The 23,660-nt window shown below is 58.4% G+C and overlaps 1 protein-coding gene across 1 annotated transcript in view; it reads left to right on the top strand.

Annotated features, from left to right (window-relative positions):
• The window catches only part of LOC119097548 (uncharacterized), a 44,176-nt gene that overhangs the window by 12,541 nt on the left and 7,975 nt on the right, over window positions 1–23,660 (top strand). Inside the window, exons 2-3 of the mRNA XM_037220580.1 lie at window positions 2,646–2,770; window positions 3,881–4,118. Coding sequence (XP_037076475.1) covers window positions 2,646–2,770; window positions 3,881–4,118 — 363 coding nt within the window. The remainder of the gene's footprint in view (window positions 1–2,645; window positions 2,771–3,880; window positions 4,119–23,660) is intronic.

Below are 23,660 nucleotides of genomic sequence, written 5' to 3' on the forward strand. Positions count from 1 at the left end.
GTGTCACGCACATCCTATGGACTGGTAGCGTGCGCGATTATGTACACCGGCTGGAAGGCCAGCTCATAAATTTCCATCACGCGCTGGAAAGAAACACCGCGGCCGGCCGTTTGAGTGCAGGGCGATACATCATTGGGCTGGAGCGGGCCCGGCGCCGTGCTTAGCCGCGGCCCTGCGTGGCGCGAGACGTCTGACGCGCGTGCTTAGACATGCGCCACCATGGCTTCTCGGAGCGCAGGATTCCTGTTGACTGATGACGCTCAATCATGGCATCTTTGCAAACTGAAATCATGTTACGCCACCGGGCTGAGGATAAATTACTGAGCCGTTAATATCGCCGGCCGGCGGACAATGCCTTTGGTGCATGGCTGGGGGGTATATCTGCCCCCGACATTAGCTCGGCAACGAGCCACCAGGAGCCATTTGCCGCGCGCCAGGCCGGTGCCGAGCTAATGCCCGCCCCGGTCCTCAATTGTCAACGATTTCTGCCCGGTGACATGCGACTGGCGTCAGGTCACCGCGGGAGGGTGGGCCAGCGCTGCTCCCCCAGGGCTGTCTCACCCAGCATGCTGTCCCACGGCCGGCCGGCGTCAGGTGACCGCGGGAGGGTCGACCAGCGCTGCTCACCCGGGGCTGTCTCACCCAACATGCTGTCCCACGGCCGGCCGGCGTCAGGTCACCGTGGGAGGGTCGACCAGCGCTGCTCCTCCGGGGCTGCCCCACCCAGCACGCTGTCCCACGGCCGGTTCGTCGCGGCCGCGGGGAGCAGCCATTTGACGAAAGGTAATGAAGCTGCGACGGGCAGCGGTTCAGCGGCGTGTGGTATTGACGCGTCGCGGTCGATCGTAGTTTGTCAATCGCTGGTGACTGATTGAAATCACTTACGACGTTTATTGCGCGGCGGCGACATTTGCCCTTAGCAACGGCCGAAGGTCGGCAACGATCACTGAATTTACGTGGGAATGCTGGCCATTGACGTGAACGACACTTAGTCACAGCCAATGATCCACTCACATGTGCGCTTTGCTCATGCTCCATGGCAAAACCGAGGCACCTGTCATGCCCAGAGCGCTTTCCTTCTTACCGGGAACGTCTGTTTCATAGCTGGCATTTCACATAGCATTCAACACCATGCCGACCTTCGCTTGTAACATGGCCTCGTTATGCCCGGCCAGGAAGGAGGAGCCGCCGCGTCCTGAAGTGGCGCATTCGCGGCGGAAATGGCCGCTCGTGACAGAAGTGGCGCGCAAATCACGGAGCGGCGGCGGCGGGCACGCGCGCCCGCTGCGTGACACCACTGTATTACAGGCTCGAGCAATTAGTGGCGGCGACCCTCCAGCGCCGGGCGTCGCGCGGCTAGCCGTAACGATTGGCGGTGCTAGTGTCAACACGGCAGCACGCGCACTTGGTAGGTCAGGGGGCGGGAGGGGCGCCGCGCCCGTCAGAAAGCAGGCCAGACACCGTGTCATCACAGGCGACGGGGCAGGGGACGCCGGGCGACGACCCGTGCCCGTTCGGGGGCGGCCTGGCGTGTTCTTACTGTTTAAACCCTCCGCGTTAGCCTATTACGCCAATCGACGCTCTCCTCCAGCGAGTCAATACTTCCAATAATGGCATTCACATTTCGATGATGAGCCCGATGCGTTCCGAAAAACGCATCAATATTTCATCGGTTGGCAATGCGAACAACGGCCAATACGTGGCATCAATATGCCGTCGCCCAGCGGCCGGGCCGTTTCATTATCAGTAATATCAGTGGAGCGGCGACGGCTCTCGTTTGGCTGCTGCATTAGGCCACACGTGTGACAATTGAAGTCATGCATGTTTGATGCGGGCCCAGACAAGGTGCGTTCGGCCGGCCAGGTGACGTGTACACAGCATTAGCAGGGCCAGGCGAAGGACATGCCGGCCGCACCACACAAATAACCGAACGTCGCATCGAGCTGCTCGCATGCGAATCAGACCGATTTGTCAGTTTGATTCCGGCGTTATTGGTCATTTGATGGTTGCCTCGGCCGACCCAGACAATAGAAAGGGGGTAGTTTGCGCTTGGCCCGGACGTTATTTGATCCACGGCAGTTGGAATACTCCCCTCACAAGGCAGCGTGCCTGGCCCCCGACTGATGGTGTCGGCTCATGCCGCGCCAGTTCAGATTTGCGTGATGCCTGCCAATGGTGGGCTCGCTTATTATCACTGGCATCACGTACGCCGAGACAGTGCAAACTGAAACGCAGAATGAAGCACGAAGCGGCGGCAGGTCTGGAGATGATCAAGTGTTCTGTTCGAAATTGCCATTGAACAAATGTCTCTTCGAGAGCTGTGGTGACAAATATGTCATGGCCTCTGTCAGGGAAGTCGAAACGATCTCCCGCAACTTTGTTGGTTACATAACCATTCAAATGGACGTTACAAGGAGCGGAACGCTCCCAAAACTTCGATTGCCGCGCCTTCTTTGACCTTGCAATATGATAGGCCATTACCACACACATTCTGACGGCTCCACGATCGTTCAGAATAGCCTGTAAAGTGCTCTTCTAAAAAATGCTGCCCCTGCATGCAACAGGCCTCGGAAGACGGGCGTCGAGTGTGGCACGGTCTGACCCTGTGCCCGGGGTGGCCAGTGACCTCCTTGACCTCGTTACAGGAGCGGACGGCCGGACCGGCGACGACTCCACGTGTGACCTGACTGACCTTTCCGAGGCCACCACCGAGAACTACAACTCGGCCGATGACGACGAGAGCAAGGATTTCCCTGCCGCCAATGGTCCCGTGAGTCGATCTTCAGTTCAACTGCGGCATCGCTGTGAACTGCACATTGACTCCTCCTGAATTCAGGCCTGAATTTGAGGTTACCCTGACTCCGTCCGAGGGTTCACCGCAAGTATCACGACAGTTTCTGCGAGGTCTGATGCGGTTGCATTTGATCAAGGGCGAATTACAACCAAGATGCTGATGATGGCTAAATTCTTGTAGACTGTTGCCGTGGCCACTGATCCCAGAGTCTGTGATGTCTTCTTGAGATCTCCGTGAGGTCTCCGTGAGGTTTCGGTGGGCACTGATCTCAGACTCCGTGATGTCTCCTCGAGATCTCCGTGAGATCTCCGTGAATTTTCGGTGATGAGCGAGCTCGCATGAACTGCTTCACGCCTTCTACTCAGTGCCACCACACCGAGTCTCCGAGGTTGAAAATCACGCGCTGACAGTGCCCTGTGGGACCAGTCTCGAACAGCTTCGTGATTATTGCAAAAGCCGTGGCGTGACCGGCGCCGTGGCCCGGAGTCACGAAAAGCCACCACGTGTTCGGCGGACATTGCGCGCTATGCACCGGCGATCCAGCACTGCGCTTGCGTTGGCAGGCGAATGTTGGAAGTAGCACCGAGCAGGCGGTATGGGGCCGCTGACCTGGCTGAGTTCAGCTCAGCTGGCCCGAGGTAACACCGCTGCTACCAACAGGCTCCACCTGAGCTGACCTGATCTGGCCTGATGCTGGGCTGGCCTGACCTGACTTGACAGGTCATCGCTCGACAGGGCGGGGCGCCGGCGAAAGGCCTGCATCAGTTGCAACTGAACTGACCTGACCTGATCTGGATTTGCCAAACCTGACCACCCACCTGCAGGTGGGAACGACAGCACAGTGTCTGCTGCAGCTACGCCTGACGCGGTCTTCCCTAACATGACCTGGCCTAACCTGAAAATTGCTGACCTGACCTGACCCCGCAGGCTGGGCGCTGGCATTTCATCGGGCGCGTAAGTGAACCGAGCTGACGTGACATTGCCTCAACCTGCCTGGCTTGACCTTGTAAGTCAAGCGCTGACACGGTATCCCCACCAATGGCACTGGCCCTAACCTGACCTGACCTGACCTGACCCGACGGGCAGGTGGGAGCGCCGGCGCAGTACCTGCACCAGCTGCACCTAGCCATGACGTCGATGCCGGCGGAGCTGGAGCTGCGGCAGAGCGCCGTCGGCCGCGGCCAGGGCGTCTGGACCCGGCTCCGGGTCGAGGCCGGCCGTCGGTTTGGCCCCTTCCTCGGCAACTGGACCGTGCAGCCCGTCAACGACCAGTACGCCTGGGAGGTGAGTTGGCTGGAGCGCACCTGGGACGCCCTCGGCCCAGGCACTGTCCATCACTCGGCCGCGGCCAGTACGCCCGGGAGATGAGTCGGCTGGAGCGCACCTGGGGCGCCCTCGGCCCAGGCGCTGTCCAGCGCTCGGCCACGGCTTGCTGCGGAGCTTAACACAGCAAGCTTTTAAGCCCATTTGTCTTCCAAGCGATGACAGGCGTTGCATGATGAAGGACAAATGAAAGACTCCGCACTATAGACAGCATTGCCCGCGGTCTACGGCAAAGAGGCTTTGCTGGCCCGTACTTTCATTAAGAAGCATTTAGGGCTGACTGCTACCACTACTACCACTGCCTAGCACCGGTGGCCACTGCCGCTCATACCACGGGCATCGTCGCCTTCGTATTTTGGCCGTCCCCGGACCGCGAGCCAGGCAGCCTCATCTTCACCGGAGCGCGAAGTTGGAGCGCGGCTGACCGAGCTCCGCGCTGCGGCGGTCAGCTGGGCCCTCGGCCGCGGCCACATGCTGCCGGTCGCCGACTGCCAGGCTCTGCGCCGGAGCCAGAGCGGCGCGGCAGCCTCCCCAGAGCCCAATCACTCAGCCAAATAAGCGGAGCCTCCCTAGCCCGGCGCCGCTCGCCTGGCGGTGACATCTCAGATGAAAGAAAATGAATTTATAAATATGGCGCGCCTGGCGGCCCTCGCGGCGTGCCCGCCGCCCCGCGCTCCGCCCCTCTGCCCGCTGGCATCTCCGGACACGCGACCCGCTCCGCCTCGGCGCCTCGATCTTCCGTGTCAGCACATCTCTGGATCTGACGGCAAGCGTGCACCCCTCGTGGTGCACTCACCGACCCTCTCTCTCTCTATTTCCCTCTCTCCCCTCTCCACCCTCTATTTCTCCCCTCTCAACTCTCTCTTCCCTCTCTACCCTCTCTCTCTCCTCTCCACCCTTTCTTTCTCTCCTCTCCACCCTCTTTCTCTCCCCTCTCCACCCTCTCTCCCTACCATCTCCATCTCCATCTCTCTCCCCTCTCCACCCTCTCTATCTCCACCCTCTCTCTCCCCTCTCCACCCTCTCCATCCCCTCTCTCCCCCTCTCTCCACCCTTCCTCCCTCCCCTAGTCCCCGACCCACGGCGTCGGCCGCCTCCGCGATCAAATATCGCCTCCGAGTCAGAGATCATCGGCGCCGGCGAACGGGCGACAAACTGTCGACCGATTCGCCGGAACGGGCGCCGGATAGCGGCAGCTACTTTAATAAGCTATCTGCGCCAGCTGCCGCCTGATGGATCGCCGAGCCCTTGTCGACACGGATAATAAAATCGCATTCAAAGTGATATCACGCGGAGATAGCGTGTCGCCGCATCTGGCGCCGGCGAGGGAGAAAGGGGTGGGAACGGTCGGGTCCGGCCGGCGGTGCCGGCGCCGGCGGCGCGCGCCCGCCGTGGTGTCTGACACTCGCGCGCTCTCTGACACTCACGCGCTGTGATGGGGTGTGCTTGTGCTTGATGCCGCTTGGCTGGAGCCGGGCTCCGATTCCGACGGAGGAGTTACGACTCTGACTCCGCCCAGCACAGCTCAACATCGGTGCTGAGTCGAGTCTAGTCGGCGTGATTCTGGTGATCACGGTATGGGAGACAGCCTGTTTTAGGGGCTTCATGAAGACCTAAATTGGCCATTTGAATTGATAAAGGCACAGCTGCATATGGCTGTGATTCGTTTCGTGTGTATATAAACCGTCAGACTGTTAATACATCCTTGGGTGAATGGGTCATGGGCCGAGGCCCGAACAGCCCACTGCCGGGCCTCCGTTCCGTGAGGATCAGCAGGCTCCGGACGGTTCCCAGCTACTGGACCGCACCTCCACTCCGCGAAGATCAGCAGGGTTTGGACGGTTCCCAGCTACTGGACCGCACCTCCACTCCGTGGGGATCAGCAGGCTCCGGACGGTTCCCAGCTACTGGACCGCACCTCCACTCCGTAAAGATCAGCAGGGTTTGGACGGTTCCCAGCTACTGGACCGCACCTCCACTCCGTGAAGATCAGCAGGGTTTGGACGGTTCCCAGCTACTGGACCGCACCTCCACTCCGTGGGGGTCAGCGGGGTTTGGACGGTTCCCAGCTACTGGACCGCACCTCCACTCCGTGAAGATCAGCAGGGTTTGGATGGTTCCCAGCTACTGGACCTCACCTCCACTCCGTGAGGGTCAGCATGTTTTTGAGACCTTGATCACATTTGCGGGACCTCACAACACTTTGCTGCCCGCGCGCCCCACGCAGGCCCCAACGGGTTAGGATGGGGGCGGGAGATTACGGTCCACATGGCTCTTGGAGCCGCCGCTGGGGTCACGTCTACTGCCGCCGAACTGCAACAGGTCCAAATCCCCAGACACCGCACCAGCGGTCCTCGGAGACCATACCAGTGGTACCCAGAGATCCCTGGAGACCGCAACATCTATCCTCGGAGACTACAAACCGGTCCCCAGGGCGCGATGCTCCGGGAGTACTCATGCTACTCACCTCATCCCTGCTGACGGCTGGGCCGCCTGCCGTCCCTCCCGATCGTCTCCTGGACACCTCTCGACTCCGCTCATTAGCACAGGGCCTAATGACGCCGGCGCTGAGCGGAGCGCGTCGTTGCAGGCCGCTAAATCATCCGCGGCTCCTCCATTACTCACACCTCAAAGGGGCGCGTTGTGGCACGCGGGCTCGCAGAGGTCGGGCGAGCCCCAAATAGTCGGGCGGCGCGCGCGGTGTCACCGCGGGGCCGGTCGTATGTTCTGGCCGCTCATCAATACTGGCCATCGCCGGCGGACGGGCTGACCCCCGCCCCCACCCCACTCCACCCTGCCCTGCCCCGGCCGCGGCGGCACGCTTTGACGGTGGTCTTCCGCGGCGGGTGGCGCTCATAAAACGGGCGGCGGTCCATTGGCGATTGGCCACCGCGGGGGCGCGCACAAAGGTGCGCCGGAACTGTGGCTGACGGCCGGCCGGACGGCGGTGTCGTCTGTCGCCGCCGCGGTCACCCGGGTCACGCAACTGGCTGCCGGAGTGGGCGGGGGACACCAGGGGTGGTCGGGATGTTGGTTTGGCACCCCCGGGACCTGCTTTGAAGACGGCTGCTTTGACTCGCGGCTGCCAATGAGATTCGCCACCAATGGTGTAGTTGAAAGTTCTGGGGGACGTAGAAGGGCATACTATAATGTACGTTATTTCGAACATTGGTCGCGTATTGTTATCTCTTCGGACTCTTATGTATTATGTAAGCTCATTAGTCAGCCAGGTCGCGTCACCGGCGTGAACAGGCAGCGCATCCAGAGTTGCGGCAGGCAGGCAGACAGGCAGCGTATCCAGGGCTGCGGCAAGCAGGCAGACATGCAGCGTATCCAGGGTTGCGGTAGGCAGGCAGACATGCAGCGTATCCAGGGTTGCGGTAGGCAGACAGGCAGGCAGTGTATCCAGGGTTGCGGTAGGCAGGCAGGCAGGCAGCGTATCCAAGGTTACGGTAGGCGGGCAAGCAGGCAGCGCATTTGTTGCGATAATCAGCCGCAGACCCTTCTGCGTCATTCAGTGTAATACCACCGAGCCTGCGGTATTAAGTGTCTCTATCCCGCAGTCGCATTCAAGGTTTATCAGCCTGTGTCAGACGCGTAACGTTTTGACAGAGAGAAAGCGAGGTGCGTTAATGTCGGCCATGCTTTATTTGACTCAATTGATTAGTCGCATGCTGATATTGCCACTGCAACACTGGTTTCGCTATGCTGTCAACGGGATGGCGCATGCTACGAAATGCGGGGCAGATGTGAAAAGGTGACGGAAACGGCCAGAACATTTCGTTTCACGAAGGCAGCGGACCACACCGTCCTTCCATTGTGCAGACTGTGCTGGTCGCTAACGAAACCGTGCTCTTCCTTTGCTTGTGCCCAGGTGACAATTTTAGTACTTCATAAAACTCACGGCCCCTTCGGCGTCTGCCAATAATGGGCGAAATATGTAAACCATGCGGCTCGCCACAGGAACTCATTACGAGTCACATTGTCACGTTTTCAGGAAAACTGTTACAAGCGATTTACGGCCTGTCTGAGGAAGCCCGGTGAAAAGATTTCCCTCAATTACGGAAGATCGCCAGTTCTGAAAGATCCCTTTCATCGCCGTGGGACACGCTGCCGCTCCCCTCTGCCCCCTCTGCCCCCTTTTTGTGCGCGCCGGGAGCCGAAGGGCCCCGGAGACGTCATCATTAGTGCCACCTTTCACGGCTCTCGGCGCGCACAGCGCTGAAAAGATAGAAACCATACGATTTCTGGAAATGATTTCGGCTCGTCGCACAAAGCGTTTGGCGCGCCGCGCCGGGAGGCGTCGCGGCACCGCCCCGCGGCCGTCGCGGCCCGCTGGAGGAGCGGGGCCGGCCAGACGCCGCTTTGTGGGACGCGCCGGAGGCGTGCCGATACCTGGCCCGCGCGGGCGACAAGGGCCCCGGCTTGGCGGCCGCGCGCGAATTGGTGCGGATGTGGCGACGGGACACGACCGCCCACTCTATCTTCCACGCTTTCAATTAAGCCGGGCGGCAGTGTTTGCGAGTGGATTACCGATGACTGGATAAATAAACATTGTTAGGTAGTCGGCTGCACAGCGGCGCACTGCCCCGAGATAAGCCCAATCGCCGGAGGCGGGCGCTGAGATTAAGGGTAACAAAGCCACTGGAAAGCCAATAATGTCACGTTCGCGGCGGCCAAGTTTTCGCCGAGTTGGCGGTGCTAATCCTCCGTGTCACTGGCGTTGGCTTCCAGCTGTGACGGTCGTACAGTGGAGGTGATTAAAAGCCGCGGGGACGAGCAAAAACTGCTCGATGGGCTGTTTATTCTGCTGAAACATTGCTTCCAGCGCACCTTGGAGGGAAACTTCAAACAGAGGCCCGTGCTGTTTGATCGCTGCCCGCCAAACAGCCTCGCTCGGCGACAGGTGGCTCTGGGAGTCGCTATTACAAATGGAGTGCAAATTGCCAGGCCAATGCCTTCCGTGCCGGGGGTGTCGGCGCATTCTTGAGCAAGCTCGGCCCCGGCGTGATTGGACAGCGCGGCAGAAAACAGTGGTTGTCTGTTCTTGCGGGCACGAGCGCCATTGTAATGTGGACACATCGAAGCAAAGGGGTTACGTTTTGGGAAAGTTTTGCCGCATAGGTGTGAAGAGAACGCGGTGGGTTTCTCTGTCTGTCCCGCGGCCACGTTCCTGGTGGCGTCCTGTTTTTCTTTACTTGTGACCTTCACACCGTCTGGCAGGCCATATTTCTTTTCAACGGGTAAACTTCTGCATTCACTACAGGGTGGCGCAACAGAGGAGGGGGGGGGGGGCGCAAACAAGTGCATAATCTTGTCCCTCAAAATTTTGGGGGAACTTCTTTTTCCCGAAAAAGGTATTATAGCTACTCATAGATTAGGATGCTATATTGCATACTTGGATGCATAGATAGGTACCTTGCGATGCTTTTATTCACTTTTTTCAGCAGGGGAGAGGAAATCAATGGGAGAAAGGTAGCACTGCATTATGCTGTCACTAATAACGATGGGTTAATATGTCAATGTTACCGCTTACCTGGCCGAGTTTAAATGCTATGAATTGATCAGATTGCGCATGGCTCGTTCGTTTATGACTGCAACCCATATGGAAATGATGCCAGAGCACTTTCCCTGCAATGCTTAGAGGCTGAGAACCTCCTCGTCGCGTTATACATACCAGAGTGCACATTGATGTTATTAACGGACAAACTCAACTGCAAATCGGACGCAGCATAAGCCATAGAGCTATTTAAGAGCAGCCTTCCTGCAATCCTCAGCCGTTCGCAGCATCTCCAGATCTCCATCGCACGCTGACCGCGGTCCCCTCGCCAGCGGGCTTCAGCCGCTGCTGCAGGCTGGCGCGCCGCCGGTGCGGCCGTTGTCTCAGCGCCGGCAGCGTGCCGACCTCAGCCGCTGCTGCAGACTGGCACGCCGCCGGTGCGGCCGTTGTCTCAGCGTCGACGGCGTGCCGGCCTCAGCCGCTGCTGCAGACTGGCGCGTCGCCGGTGCGGCCGCTGTCTCAGCGCCGGCGGCGTGCCGGCCTCAGCCGCTGCTGCAGGCCGGCGCGGCGCCGGTGCGGCCGTTGTCTCAGCGTCGACGGCGCTGGGAGCGGGCGGCCGGCCGATCCCGCGGCACAATGGCCACCGCCGGCGGGATGAGGCGGGCGGCCGCTGACGGGAGCTCGGCCGATTGTGGCGTCGGCTAATCGCGGCCGGAGCCCCGCCGAGCCGCCGCGGGAGCCGGAGTCGCCGGAGCCGATTTGGCGGCACGCCACCCGCCGCTCCTGGGAGCCGGCCGGCGCCGGGGGGTCGGCGCGGCGGCTGGGGGGAGCCCCCGCCCGACGACGCGAGACGAGCCGGCCGCGGGGGTCGAGCCCTCGACGCCGGCAGCGATCCGCACGCTACAGGAGGTGACACCGCCGCGGGTGCGGCTGAAGTCACACTAGCTCGATCTCCCCGCGTACTGTGCACGGCTCCCGCTCTTGCGAAAGAAATAGTCTCATAGGGAACAGTCTCTCTTGAAGTGCTAAATGATGTTTCTGTGTCCTTTTAAGACAGTCGTCGATCGGCTCATTTATGATGTTAGTGCACGAATTTATCCCGCCGAGCTTGGTTGGTCGGCTCACATACATCGCATACAACGTTAGTCAGCACCATTCACTAGTCATGCCCACGGATCACCCACTAATTTGTGAGCCGTGTAACGCTGCGTGTTCCGGTGCTCCACCATGCGATCAGGTGATGTCAACGGCGCCTCTTGAGAACGATTGGGCTTGACCCCCTTCAGAGGTGTCCCGAGGGTCCGATCCAGGCTCCGCTGATGCGGGGGGGGGGGGGGCAGGCAGGGGGCGTGCGATGGTTACGAGCCGCCAACGCGCTGACTAATTGCCGAAATTAACGAGTCAATGATCCATAACGCGCTGTCCCCCCGGGGGAGCCGCGGGGACAGCAGAATGGATGTGCCCTGGACGGAGGGGCGGCAGGGGTCAGCGCGTTTTTCGCGTGGGAGCTCCCTTGGCGACCCAAAAAATTCGAACGGGCTGTAACGACCAGCTGTCCGATGTGTGACATCACTCTAGGTATCTGATGCGTGACGTCACCTCGGTCAGTGCGGTTTCGCTCACGAGAAGATCGGGAGGCCGGAGCCGTGAGCAGGCTACTATGAGTGACGGTTGCCTTTGTTTGCTATCACCTCCGCTCACATGTCAAGCACCGATAGCATTTGTGATGACAGCTTGATCAGCTACAGTTAACAATGATGATCACATACGTGGAGCGCTGTATCACCCGATCAAGAAGCTTCACGGGCATCGTTTATAGCTGCTGCTCACTAACAGACCCGACGGTACTCACATCGCCACATGTTATCGTCAGCAGCCGGGCCTGGACGCTGGTAGCCGCCCGGACGGCTGCCGTGACCGTCGCCGGGAGGGGGGCGGTCAGTGGTCACGCTCGAGCACGAGCCGTCGGTCAGCCGCCGGCGTCCGTGTCTGACGCTGATAGGGGAACGGGAGCCGCGGGCGGCGTGGGCGGTCTCAGATGTGCCGCCGCTCAAGTGGCGGCCGGTTCAGCTTGGCGCTCTTGAGGGGGATCGTGAAGGATTAGTCCAACTGGTCGTGGCGCAAAGCAGGGCAAAGCTGTCAACCGTCAACGAGTTTAACGACGACTAGGTCATCCAGGCAGGAGTCTTGCGCTCCTGAGGTGTATTAGATCTTGGAGATTTGAAATCAGACTACTTTCTCTCATTGTTTTGCTCGGCTTTGCTCCGTTTTGCCTTCTGCCAATGCGAAGCATACACGCCGAAGCTTGCTTAGCACAAGATATTACGTGGCGGCGGCTCTGCGCCCTCCATTACACGCTGACGCCACAATGATACGGTAGCTGCCAGCAGCAGTAATGGCTATCTGCCTGGCATCGGCGGCCGACGCACGATTCTCGTGCACGGAGCTGATCAAATATGAATGCTGCTCGGCCTGACGGGGATCCAATTCAGCGGCCTGTGTGCCCAGGCAATCCAGCCGTCACCATTATCACTCCCCGGGGGCCTGCGTCGGCCGGCCGGCACGAGAAGCGAACGGCTGAACAAAGGAGTGCGCGGCGACGTGCGTCGACCAGCGGCAGCCGCTGTTGCCGAGCCGGGCCGGCGCGGCACGCCTGTGCGGCTGAGAGCCCAGGTCAGGCGATCGCAGGAGCCCGTCTGCTGCTGGTCTCGGAGCACAGGGCGGCACAGCGGACGGGCGGTACGTGACGACGGTGGCATGTTTGAGGACGGAGAACGACGGCATCACCGGAGGTGTCAGGTATTGAATTGCCCATCCGATGGCCTAGCACAAACCCGCTATCGGGAATGGTTTCGCCATCTTGACGTCTTTCTTGGAAGCCGAGGCGCCATCGTGCAGTCGTCAGCATCTCGCAGGTCTCTTGACCGAGAACCCTGTGCGGCCCCTACCCTTCCTCCCGTCTGAGAACCCCGTGCAATATTTCCCCTTTCTCCCGTTTGAGAATCCTGTGCATACCCCTCCTCCCGTCTAAGAACCCTATGCAACCTCTACCCACCCTCTCGTCTGAGAACCCTGTGTGACCTCTACCCTTCCTCTCGTCTGAGAACCCTGTGCGACGTCCACCCTCCTCCCGTCGGAGAGCACTGTGCGACCTCCCGAGAGCACTGTGCGACCTGTGCGACCCTTCCTCCCGTCCAAGAGCCCTGGACTACCTGAGGCAGCGCGGCGGCATCTGCGCGACCATTACCACGGACGGCAGGAACCTCACGATCGGAACCAGTCAACCGTCGGATCCAGCGGCACCGGCAGGATCAGTGACGCCGGCGTCCGCAGCGGCCCCGCGGCCGGAGCGGCGGCGGCGGCTGCGCTGGGATCGCGTGTCCCGCCGGACTGATACCCGGCTGGTCAATAGCGGCCGGCGCTGGCCGCTCGCTCCCCCGACCTGTCGCCGGTCGCGCCACGTGCCGGCCTCGTTTGGCGCCGCTTACCGTGCCCCGTGCCCGTTCCGCGCCGGAACCTGCCTCGCGCCCAGCGGCGGGCGACGCCGCCGATGACACGGCGGACGCGTCGGCGGCGACGCGACCCCGGCTGCCCGCGTGCTGCGGATGGCGCTCGCTGTAATAACGGCCGGCGACGGAGCCGACGGGGCGCCGTCTGCCACTGTTTCACGCCCGGGACGGTGGCGGTCCAATTAACGCCGAGGGTAGGTATCGATTACTCGGCGATGCGTCGAGTTAACGGATCCGTTGGGTGCTGCGATTGCTTGGTGGTGTTTGTTAGCGTGTCAGTGTCTCAGTGAGGAACCGAGAGAAAAGGCGGTAAGCCTTATTTGGGCAATTATCGGGCTTATTTTTGCTCATGAAATGGTAAGCTGTCGTTGGCGCAGCCCAAACTATGACTTCAGGTCTTGCGCGGACATTCTTTCGTCATGTACAGGCAATGTATGCCGAGGGCGAAGAACAAAGCTATCGCCCCCGGAAGTCTTTGATGACTGCCGCTCAGCCGTCCCAATCACCGGTAACACATTGTCACCTATTTGTCGATATCCCCAGCGTCGGTGGTGCTGTTGCGATACGGGGCAGGTGACACCTGGGTCACGGCGTGCCGTCTCGACCCGGCGCGCCGCACAGGGAGACAATCTGCCGCGTCACCAGCGGCGGGCGGCGCGTCTGATCTCGCAGATCACACAGACGCCGGGAAGCGAGCCGTACACCAGTGTACACGCCGACACGGCGGACAGCGCGGCGGCGCGCCGCTATTAAACAATGATCTCAGCCGAGTGTCAACAGGGCGGCGCGGCGGGATTGGTGGCGGCGTCCGGCGGCCGCGCCGACACCCGCGCCCCGGCACACACCCGCGCTGACACAAACAGGCCTGGTGAGAGAGCCCGGCGGGGAGAGCGCGAGAGAGACGGGCGAGAGAGGTCAGCCACGCGAAGATGTCAGATGTCATGTCCGTTTGTCATCGAGAATGGGCGACGTTCTTTACACGCAGCGCTGTCTTCTCCAGCATCAACAAATTTGTCTGAACCCACCAACGTGTTCTCATCAACCTCGTAACCACTTGTTCCTGAAACTCCTCCACGTCCGGTCGACTATGGCCGCGCCACGAGCGTCCCAGATCTGGCAGCCGAACTCTCCGCCGTCTGCCGAGAGCGCTTCTCACCGACCGGTGAGCAGCCGGCCAACGGCGCCAAGCCGAGGCCGGTGAGCAGCCGGCCAACGGCGCCAAGCCGAGCCGCCGGCCGCCTGGGGCCCGAGCCCGGCGCAGGCCGCCAGTTTGCCCTGCTGATTAATCAGGGTGCCGAACAAAACAGACGCTGGCGGCCTGTGTGGCGACCTGTTCGGGCTCAAACAGAGCCCACCGCCGGTCGGCATTCGCAGCCGGGCCGCGCGCTGGCCGCGCCCCCGGCGGCCCCGGCGACGGAGATCGTCTGAGCCCTCAGACTGTCGGGGTCGATCCGCGGCATCGCCTGCTGCCGGGTCCCAGACGTGGAACAGACCCTGAGGCCACCTGGGGCCAGGCCCTGAGGCCATCTGAGGCCAGGCTCTGAGGTTTTCCGGGGCAGGCTCTGAGGTTTTCCGGGGCAGGTCCTGAGGTTTTCTGAGGCAGGACTCTAAGGTTGTCTGGAGCGGGACCCTGAGGTTCTCTGTGGCAGGAATATAAGGTTGTCTGTGACAGGCTTTTGGGGCCACCTGAACTCGTGTCTCCCGGATGCGAGGGTCCGTCCCTGCAGACCGCCTAATGCAATAACTTGATAAATTTGTCGTCGCCATGCAATCGTAACGTTGCGCGTTTACAGTGTTCCCACGAAAGCGGTGCGTTATCGAGGCACTGGAGCCAACAGCATCACAGTGTATTGCATTACAGCGCATGGTGCCTTCGTGTTATTTACCTTTAAGGAAGTGCCGATGTTGTTCTGACTTTCCCATATAGGTGCAGATTTACGTCACCACCGATGCTAACGCAGAATTGCTATGCAGCTTGTTGGCTGCTTAGGCCTGGCCCGACTCAGTGACAACAATTTCCAAAATTTTCCGTGGGACTCTAACAGTGATGGTCACCTGTCGACGCCGTTCTCTTTATGAATCGCCATGGACCTTGCGTTACAATTTGAGCTTCTTGAAGACCCAAGGCCTCAAAAATGCACAAAGCTAACCCCTCCCCGGCGAAATATTGCTTGTCATTCCGAGACATTCAGATCGTTAGCCGGATCACTTACAGTAGCTACCACGAATACCAGAGCCATTTAATTCATTCACTCAATGAAACAGCATGGAGCTCACTGCCATCAAGGTCCGTCCCGACTCGCTTCCGTCGGGGTCTCACCCACCTCTACGCGAGCCCGTTGTCCAGCTCTAGCCGCCACTAGCGATACGCGGGCATCGCTGACGGCTAATCGCCCGGAGGCGATCTGGGCCGGCACGCCGTAAACGGGCGGCAGATGGGAGCAGATAGCGACGCTCTCGAGCCACGGATAGCCGCCGACGACGATTAGCTGCTGCTCACGGCGATTAGGCGCCAAGGGCCGCGCAAACAGATAGCCACCGAGAGCATATGGCAGCGCATCTGCAGCCGGCAGCAGCTGATGTGGCGGTCAAAGTCCCGGCCGGCGAGCGGGCACCTGGCGCCGCCTGGCCGCCGCCGCCAGTCGGCCGCGGCGGGCCGAGTGACGCGTTGGCCCCGACAGCTGCAGCGCCGGTGATTTGATCGGTGTGCCGGGCTCACTGCTCGTTGCTGGGGCTGGCAAAAATGAACAGACTGATGGCTGATGGCTGAGGCGCTGCAGCTTGTTCGCTTTGGCGCTTCATGGCCGCGCAGGCAGTTGGTCTAGTGTGGCACGAGCGGTAGTGATGCTGTTTCCTTGACGCCGAAGTAGATGTTAGAGCGGGGGCCGGCAGGGGGGGGGGGGGAGGGGAGGCGGCCCGAAGGCCAACTTGTTGGTCCCGGCATGACGTCGGGCGCGTGTCACCCGGCCGTCCCATTTGTCCGCTCCGTTACATCGCTCGCTGATCAATTATTGACGGCCGCTCACTTGGCCCCTCCCGTAATCGTGCTCTCAATTATGATTGCGGTCATAGGAGCGCGGTGAGCGGGTCCCTAATGAAACAACACGACGCGTCTGGTTAACGCTGTCTGTCGGCGGTTGCGGCTCTGGCTTTGTGACTTCCCCAGTCGCGCCGCCGGTCGCCCCGTTCAAATATTGACGCCGCCGAGCGCGCGGCGGAGGGAAGGACGCGGCGCGCCGAAGCACGCCGAGGTTGTCCCGCGAGCGGCGCCCCGCTGCGCCGCCATTGCCGTCGCCAAGGATCCTCTCATTGAGTCGTCTGTCGCACCCGGACCGGCCCTGTCGCGAGGGCCTCTCCGGGGGCGGTAGGGGGGTAGCGCGGTTGACGGCCCGCGCGGCGTACATTGATGATCATGTCGAGGGAGGGGAGAGGGCAGGTGCCACCACCTGGAACCGCTCCCCCTCTGTCTCTCCCGGTCCGCCCCCCTGACAGACACGGCGGAAGTCGCGCCCCCTTGATCTGATGTTATGTTGGCGAGCCTGCCGAGCGCGGCGGCGCGCGCTGGCGACAGCTGTCACGCAGGCCGAGCTCCCTCCCTTCACTGGCACGCATCGGGTAAGTCGCGGCGCGACTACGTGCCGATGCGCACGTTCTCCCATGTGAATGCGCGCCTGATTGGCAGCTTCAAATGTTGGCGTCGGGGACAGACGGCGCTTGATTATCTTATCACCGCCGCTGTCAGATTTATTCTTCGCCAGCCTTCTGCTATCTTCAAAAGGTCGGCTTCTCGGGGCATCCGGGGCGACAATGTGCCAAACAGAATGAATCGAATGCGCCACAAAGCGAGCCGCCGGCGCCGGGCGGCGGCGATACAGAGGCACTGGCACGGACACAATCCCATTCAGGGCGACGTGTGAAGGGAAATTCCGGTAATAGATATCGGTATTTAACGTCAGAGGTGGTTGGAGGATGGATCCTTTGCAGGCGCACCACCCTGGAAAATCAAGAGTGACATCTCTATCACGCGGCCAGATGCCGAAATGAAAACAAACCGTACGACGCGGCGCGGACCAGCGGGCCCGGGGGGCATATGTTTTTAAAGCATTTTTCGGTTGACATAGATTTGAATAAATTAAACGCTCTGGGGAAATGGTTTTGCGGTCCAACGATAAACTTGTTTAGAGGTTTTAGATTAGCAGATTATGATTTTGTGTTGAGCGTGATGCGACTGTGGGCCAAAGCCGGGGAATGAATAGCGCGAGGGTTGATATTTATTTCTACTCAGTCCTGGTGCAACGGGAATATGAGGAACCCTCTCCAGAAGGAAGGGAAATGAAAGTTCTTTCCGATCTCCAAGTCTCTCACTCAGCTTGAGGTACCCATCGAAAAAAGGTTTGCTTAAAACACTTTGACTCTGAGCTCCAGCGTTCGAAAATGTACTCCAAAGCCTAATGCCAAATTTGTGGTTATCGCGTACCCCGCTTATCTAAAACAAACCACGATTTAATCAGCAACGCCCGCGCCGTTCGCAAGCATATCAACATTTGTGCCCAACTTTCCCCTGGTATTGACATAACGACCCATTAGGAAGCACTCGACTCGAGAACACGCTTCGAGCGCTCCCGTGGCATCGGAAGCTCTCGGCGGCCTCTCCCATTCGTCGAGCGCAGCTTGAAGTGGCTTATTTAGAGGACTTAAGCCGATTATCTGACACAATCGAGCCGGCGCCGAGCGCCCCGCCCTCCTATTAAACTCTTCCGCTCGGCGGCAGGCAATGCCCCACGCCGCATTGAAACGGCCAGCCAGAAGCGGCCTGCCCGCCTGTCGCGGCCGCCACGTCACGTGATCCGAGCTGGCGCCGCTGATTGGTCGATAGACAAAGGCGGTGGCGGCGGCCGGCTCGCCGTAAATGCCGGTCTCGACGCCTGTGGAAGCCGCCTGATTAAAGACAGCTGAGATTGCTGCTGGCAATGACGCCCACCACAACGATGGAGGGAGCAGGACTAACTTGGCTCAGTAAGAACGCCTTTAATAGGAGATCTTTTCATGCATTTTGCAGTGATCTGAAAAGCCCGTTTGCAAAATGCTCTCCCCTCCGCTTTGAATCTCAAGTGCCTTGAAACAGTGCGCTTGGAGTCATAACAAGCGTGACCGTTTTAATGATGTACTAGCTTAGGTTTTTCAGTATGGCGATGGACGTGATGTCGCATTTCAGGTGTGTGGGCTGGGCATGTGAGCTGGATCATGATGTGACGTGATATGGACGCATTGCGTGCGTCTTGTGTACCTTGTCCGGTGTCATCTTGACGCCGGAAGAGATCATGTTTCGACCGACGTCAGATGATACCGTCAGGCCTAATCTCGAGTGGTGATGATGCGTCAATGAGGGTTGGCTGTTTTTAGATATTTCTCGTTGAATGTCGCAGGCGTAGCAGGGACGTTTTCACATGGTAACCCCGTGGTCACGTGCCCGTTATCAAATCATTACATGCCACAATATGTGTGAATGTTCTTTACATAGAATAGAACGCTGCACAAGTCGTCGCGTGCATTTTATGGAGCGCCAGCGGGTACAGAGGCCGTCTTAGCGGCCAGGTGCCATGGCGCCACTGGGCGTCAACCGGCCCCCAACCCCACACGCGAAGGCTCAAGGCGCTAACCACTCGGCCATTACTTCCCCAATATGTACAAATAGATGTCAACACCCAAAGCTTCGAGGCAGTCGCCGGCATAGAGGCAGATCGAGAGCACGCAATGTTGTGTTAGACAATGCAACAAATCCCACGTGCCCACAGTACCCATAACTGCGTTTCCTGTGACCGAATTTGCGTTGTCCCCTCCACCCCCTCCCTCCACCAGTACGAAATTCTGCGTGCGTCCCTAGACGTTCATGCGTTAATCTTTTTGGGGAATTTTGGGTGAAGATGACAAACAACCGTGTCTTCCCCCAAAAACACTAAGGATGCCGCACTCGTGATCAATCCTCGTGGCTCGCGCGATGAAAGAAGCTAAAGTAGCCAAGGAAGTGTTTAATTATATTCAAGAAAATGGAGGGCGTAGCCAATTTTCCTTCTTCCCGCGCTGGCGCCAGAAAAGGATCGCCTTAGTGATGACAGTTCGGTTTACAAATAGAGACAAGAGAAGTTTGCAGACAGACTGCGGAGATGATGGCGAGCGCCCTTAGTCAGGAGGCCGCGATGCGCCCAGTCTTTGGCATGCCTGAGTCAGTGCTTCTTAGCATTTCACCTGAACAACTTATAAAAACAAAGTGGCTGTTGCCCCACACCCTAGCGCGGGTCTTCATTTGCTAACTCAAATGCTTCCTGTCAACCCACATGTCTCCGATGTCTTTTATCTTCGAGACTGAAGTCTGCCTAAAATACCTACCACGCATAAGCAGCAGTTTGTGTGGTGTGCAGTACAAGCGGTAGGATAAAACCCGAGGCCATTGTATTTCATGCCCTTCCGTTTCGTATTTCACCCCTTTGCTTGCCATGACATCAATTGCCAGCCAAATTGCATTGCTCGAGAAATTACTCAGTCACCCCGGCGGGCAGGCGCGTCGCCAAAATCCCGCTGGGAGGAGAGGGGCTGAAGCATGCATTAAATATTGTCCAAACTGTAGCAAATTTCGAGCAAGGCCCTGCTAAATCGCTCCAAATGTAGTGCAAATATCAGGTTCAGGGAGGCGGGGTGGGTGGGGATTTCTCCTATGGCCCTTACATTGGCTAGACCCCTACTGCCAGGTGTCTTTGGCCGTGGGTGGTTAAGTTCATGACAGGCGTGCGACCAGGATTTTTATGGAGGGGGGGGGGGCGGCAGTACTTGTTCGTTACCAGTTAATTCAGACATCAAAACTCGGCTTAAACGCAACGCTGTGAAAAGTAAGCAACCGGAAAGTTTCAAATATTTCAAATGTTTGGCAGTCGCCACTGAATTTATAGGGTCCGTGCTACTGTCGTTCGTATGCCACCATATTTGTGCCAACTTGTTTGAAGGGAGCGGTTCCACCTTCGGGGCATCTTTTAAAAACACACTTAAGTGAAACTTCAGGACTAGTTACGTCTTATAATAGCACGGTGTAGTGCCACTGCAGCACCGTCAAGATGTACAAAGGGCATCAGTTTTAGGTCGGACCACCAAGGTTGGACCACCGTCATCATGCAAACCACCATGTTTTACTCGCACCTCTACTGGTGCGAGTAAAATAGCGTTTGTGATTGGTCCAGCGGGCAAGGATCTGTTACCGCGAAGTTGGTGGGCTTAAATTTGAACCAGTGCGTCGCGTGGACCATGTGATACTCCCATTCCCAAAGCCAAAGTGCACCTCTAAAAGAGCTACTGTGGTATATGCCGTAGGAGAGAAATCAAAGCCAGACTAAAACGCTTCCTTAAATTCGTGGGATGAAGGCTTCATGTTCGTATATATTTTTGCATAAAAAGAGTGTTTCAAGCCTTCGTAGCTTTTCTTGCACAAACATTTTGACACATTAGTGTGCTGCGGACATTACAGAGCTGACTCGTTGGAAAAAAGAGAAACGTATTACGTTTATAGTGGTGAGCAGGCAGCCAAAGGATGTTTTTCCTCACTGGATCGGCTACTTCAAATAGAAACTCCAAATTATTCAAAGGAATTTCGAGAAAACTGATGTTTCCAATCAAACTGTATGCGTCTGATATATTGATAACTGAAAAGTAGAAAAAGCTGGGATGCTTCATTTAAAGCCGGGATGATGGTAACCAGGTATTGACGACATTTCCTACAGATGTCGCGTATGTCGCCAGCTTTTGTACAACTTGGCACATTTTGTCCTCAGGGCGCAAAAGCCGGCTTTCCCTACCCTTTCAGTGATGTACATATGTGCCGACCTAGAGTTAAAAATGTTTGTGTCAGACCCCGAATAAAAGGGAGTGCTGGTACACCGACACAATTCCTTCCGCGGGTGGCGCTCCTGTTCCCTGACCGTGCATTCTTACTTAAGAACCCACACTCCGGCAAGGCTGTGGTGACAGTTAAGAGTCGTGACTGCAGTAAACATGCTCCTACTGTCTTCCTGAGCGCCTCGGGTCGGCCGCCGTCACACCAGCTCCTAGTCTGACGCGGCGCACAGTTTCGCCGCCACCTACAGTTACAATTACAGTTACAGTTAATTCATTTAAGGCGCATCTATGTGGTTGTTGTTCTGCGCCTAGTCGTACAAGGAAACAAGGAAAAAGAACGCACACACAGTACAGTGGTACACACGTACGCAAAGATACACAGTTTCAGTCGATGAACTAGCGATTTAAAGCATTCGAGAACGCCTGGCGCGAGGGGGCGTGGACGGCCGCCGCAGGCAGCCGGCTCCATGCGGCGGCGGCGCGGTACGGAAAGTGTCGCTGGGTGGCGCTCGGGCGGACCCGTGGCAGATGCAGCGAGCTGGCACCCTCCGAAATAGCCAGGGTTTGGCTTTTGCGAAGACTCGGGCGCGCGTTGCGCATAGAGCCGGTGGTGCACTGGGAGATTCGGGGACGCGCAGTGCACACGTTCAGGCCGTCTCAGTAGTGCACGAGATCCGCGACGCCACGCCAGTCGAGCGCGTCCCACGCCCGCCCCCGTCGGCGCCGGCAGGTGTCGGAGCGCCCCGTGACCCGGCCGCGTGACCCCTGGGGCCGCGTGACCGCTGGCTGGCCGGTGATAAGATTTGACGAGCGGGCGGAGACTTCCTGCGAGGCGCGCCGGACACCGGTTCAGCATCCGGTGACGCGGCGAGGGCCGGCGGCCGCTGTTTGCGCGCGCAGTTAGAGCCCGGCCAGCAAACTTCCCTCCGGCTGGCCGACCGGCACACACACACACACACACACACACACACACACACACACACACACACACCCACACACACACACACACACACACACACACACACACACGAATACATGCACAGCGACAGGTCTGATGTAGCTGCGGGATGTGCCGACACGCGGCTACTGATGAACGAGCCGGAGGGCCAGGGGAAGTGTCAAGCTGTTGCTGTGGAACGCGTGTCGAGATGTCGGTGTAATGGACAAGCCATGCTCTGGCATCCGGAGGTACTCGGTTGTATTCGAGACTTCGAACCACTGGATTACACTCTACACCTATAAGTTGGGAAAAGTATGCGTTGGGGTGAATGATTACCTTGCAATGTAATGGAAATGGCTTCATTCAGGCATGATAAAAGAATGCTGAGGGAAATTCGTGCGACGAAGATGTTGGGTCAGCGTCTTCCCATGAAGAAACGTGCATACATAGAAAACGAATGCATAGGGAGGCGTTGGTGTGGCCACTGCCTGAATTACCATGCAGCCTTCTCCATCCAAAATAGCAGAAAAAAGCAAACATGCTTGCAAGACATATTCGACAATAAAATTCGACCAGTTTTCAAATGGAAATGAAATGCTGCCGCCCCGAAGTGACGTCCGTCACAATCACCAGCTGGCTCCGTGGCCGCCACTGCGCTCCTGTAGTGTAAACAAAGTCCGCGAGAGGGCCGCGGAGCGAGACCGCGCGGCCGCCAGGTAACCGCCGCGTGCTGCCACCTGTTGTTGGTAGTTGGAACTGCCGTGCGGCCGGCCGTCTCGGTTGGCTCAGCACCGTCCCAACAATCACCGACCGATCCGTCCGTCATTATCCGGCCGACTGGTGATTATTTTCGGATCTATGGAGCGCCCCGCGAGCGGCAGATGTTCTGTTTGTTTTATCAATGAGATCTGCCGTGTAGTAGACGATAATGGGTTACGGACGTGATTTGACTGCGGGCCCCCGCCACCACATACTAACCGCAGGTGAATTCGTGTCAGTCGCGACAAAGGCCGGGCGGTGAGCCAAAAATAGCTCGACGGGGTCGAGCAGCTGCACTTTTAGCATGCAGGAGCAGTGTATCAGACTAGTGCTCGGCTCCGGCTGGAGCTGGTGTCAGTGCCCTGTCTGACTGAGTCAAGGTGAAATCGCCTGCCACACTATCAGCAATGCTGGAGTCAATGCGGAATTGAGTCGTTCTTGTCGGCCATAACCCTCACTGATTCCATTCAGATAAGGCAAGGCATGATTCGTAACAATAGGACACTGTTACTACTCGTCATATACACCATGTCTTCCAGAGGCTATCCCCATGCGGCGTGTTCCCGTGGCTTCGAAGGCACGTCCTGAAATGTGGCAATCCTAGCCCCTGGACATAATTTGCTATCCATGCATCTTGATCGAGCAGTAGATCACGAACCAACATGGATTCATCCCGGCCATAAAGCTACATGTCAATCTTGCTACCATATGGACGAAAACTGCGTGCTATACATCGCGCCTAGTTGCGACATTTTTACACCTATGATACTACGAACTTGAACTAAAGGTCACCATTCAAATAAACCTTGGCTCAAGATTGTGGATATGAAAGTTTTCTATCTATTTTTGGTGACCTTTCCTGAAGCATTGCTTGGTTGGTTTACATGTGTGCACAACGTAGGTGAAATGTGTTCTTTTAGCATGGTTACGGGGCGGGGCAGCTCTTGGTCCGGA

The sequence above is a fragment of the Pollicipes pollicipes genome, unplaced genomic scaffold (assembly GCF_011947565.3).
Source record: "Pollicipes pollicipes isolate AB1234 unplaced genomic scaffold, Ppol_2.1 Scaffold_4295;HRSCAF=5057_pilon_pilon_pilon, whole genome shotgun sequence".
NCBI lineage: Eukaryota > Metazoa > Arthropoda > Thecostraca > Pollicipedomorpha > Pollicipedidae > Pollicipes > Pollicipes pollicipes.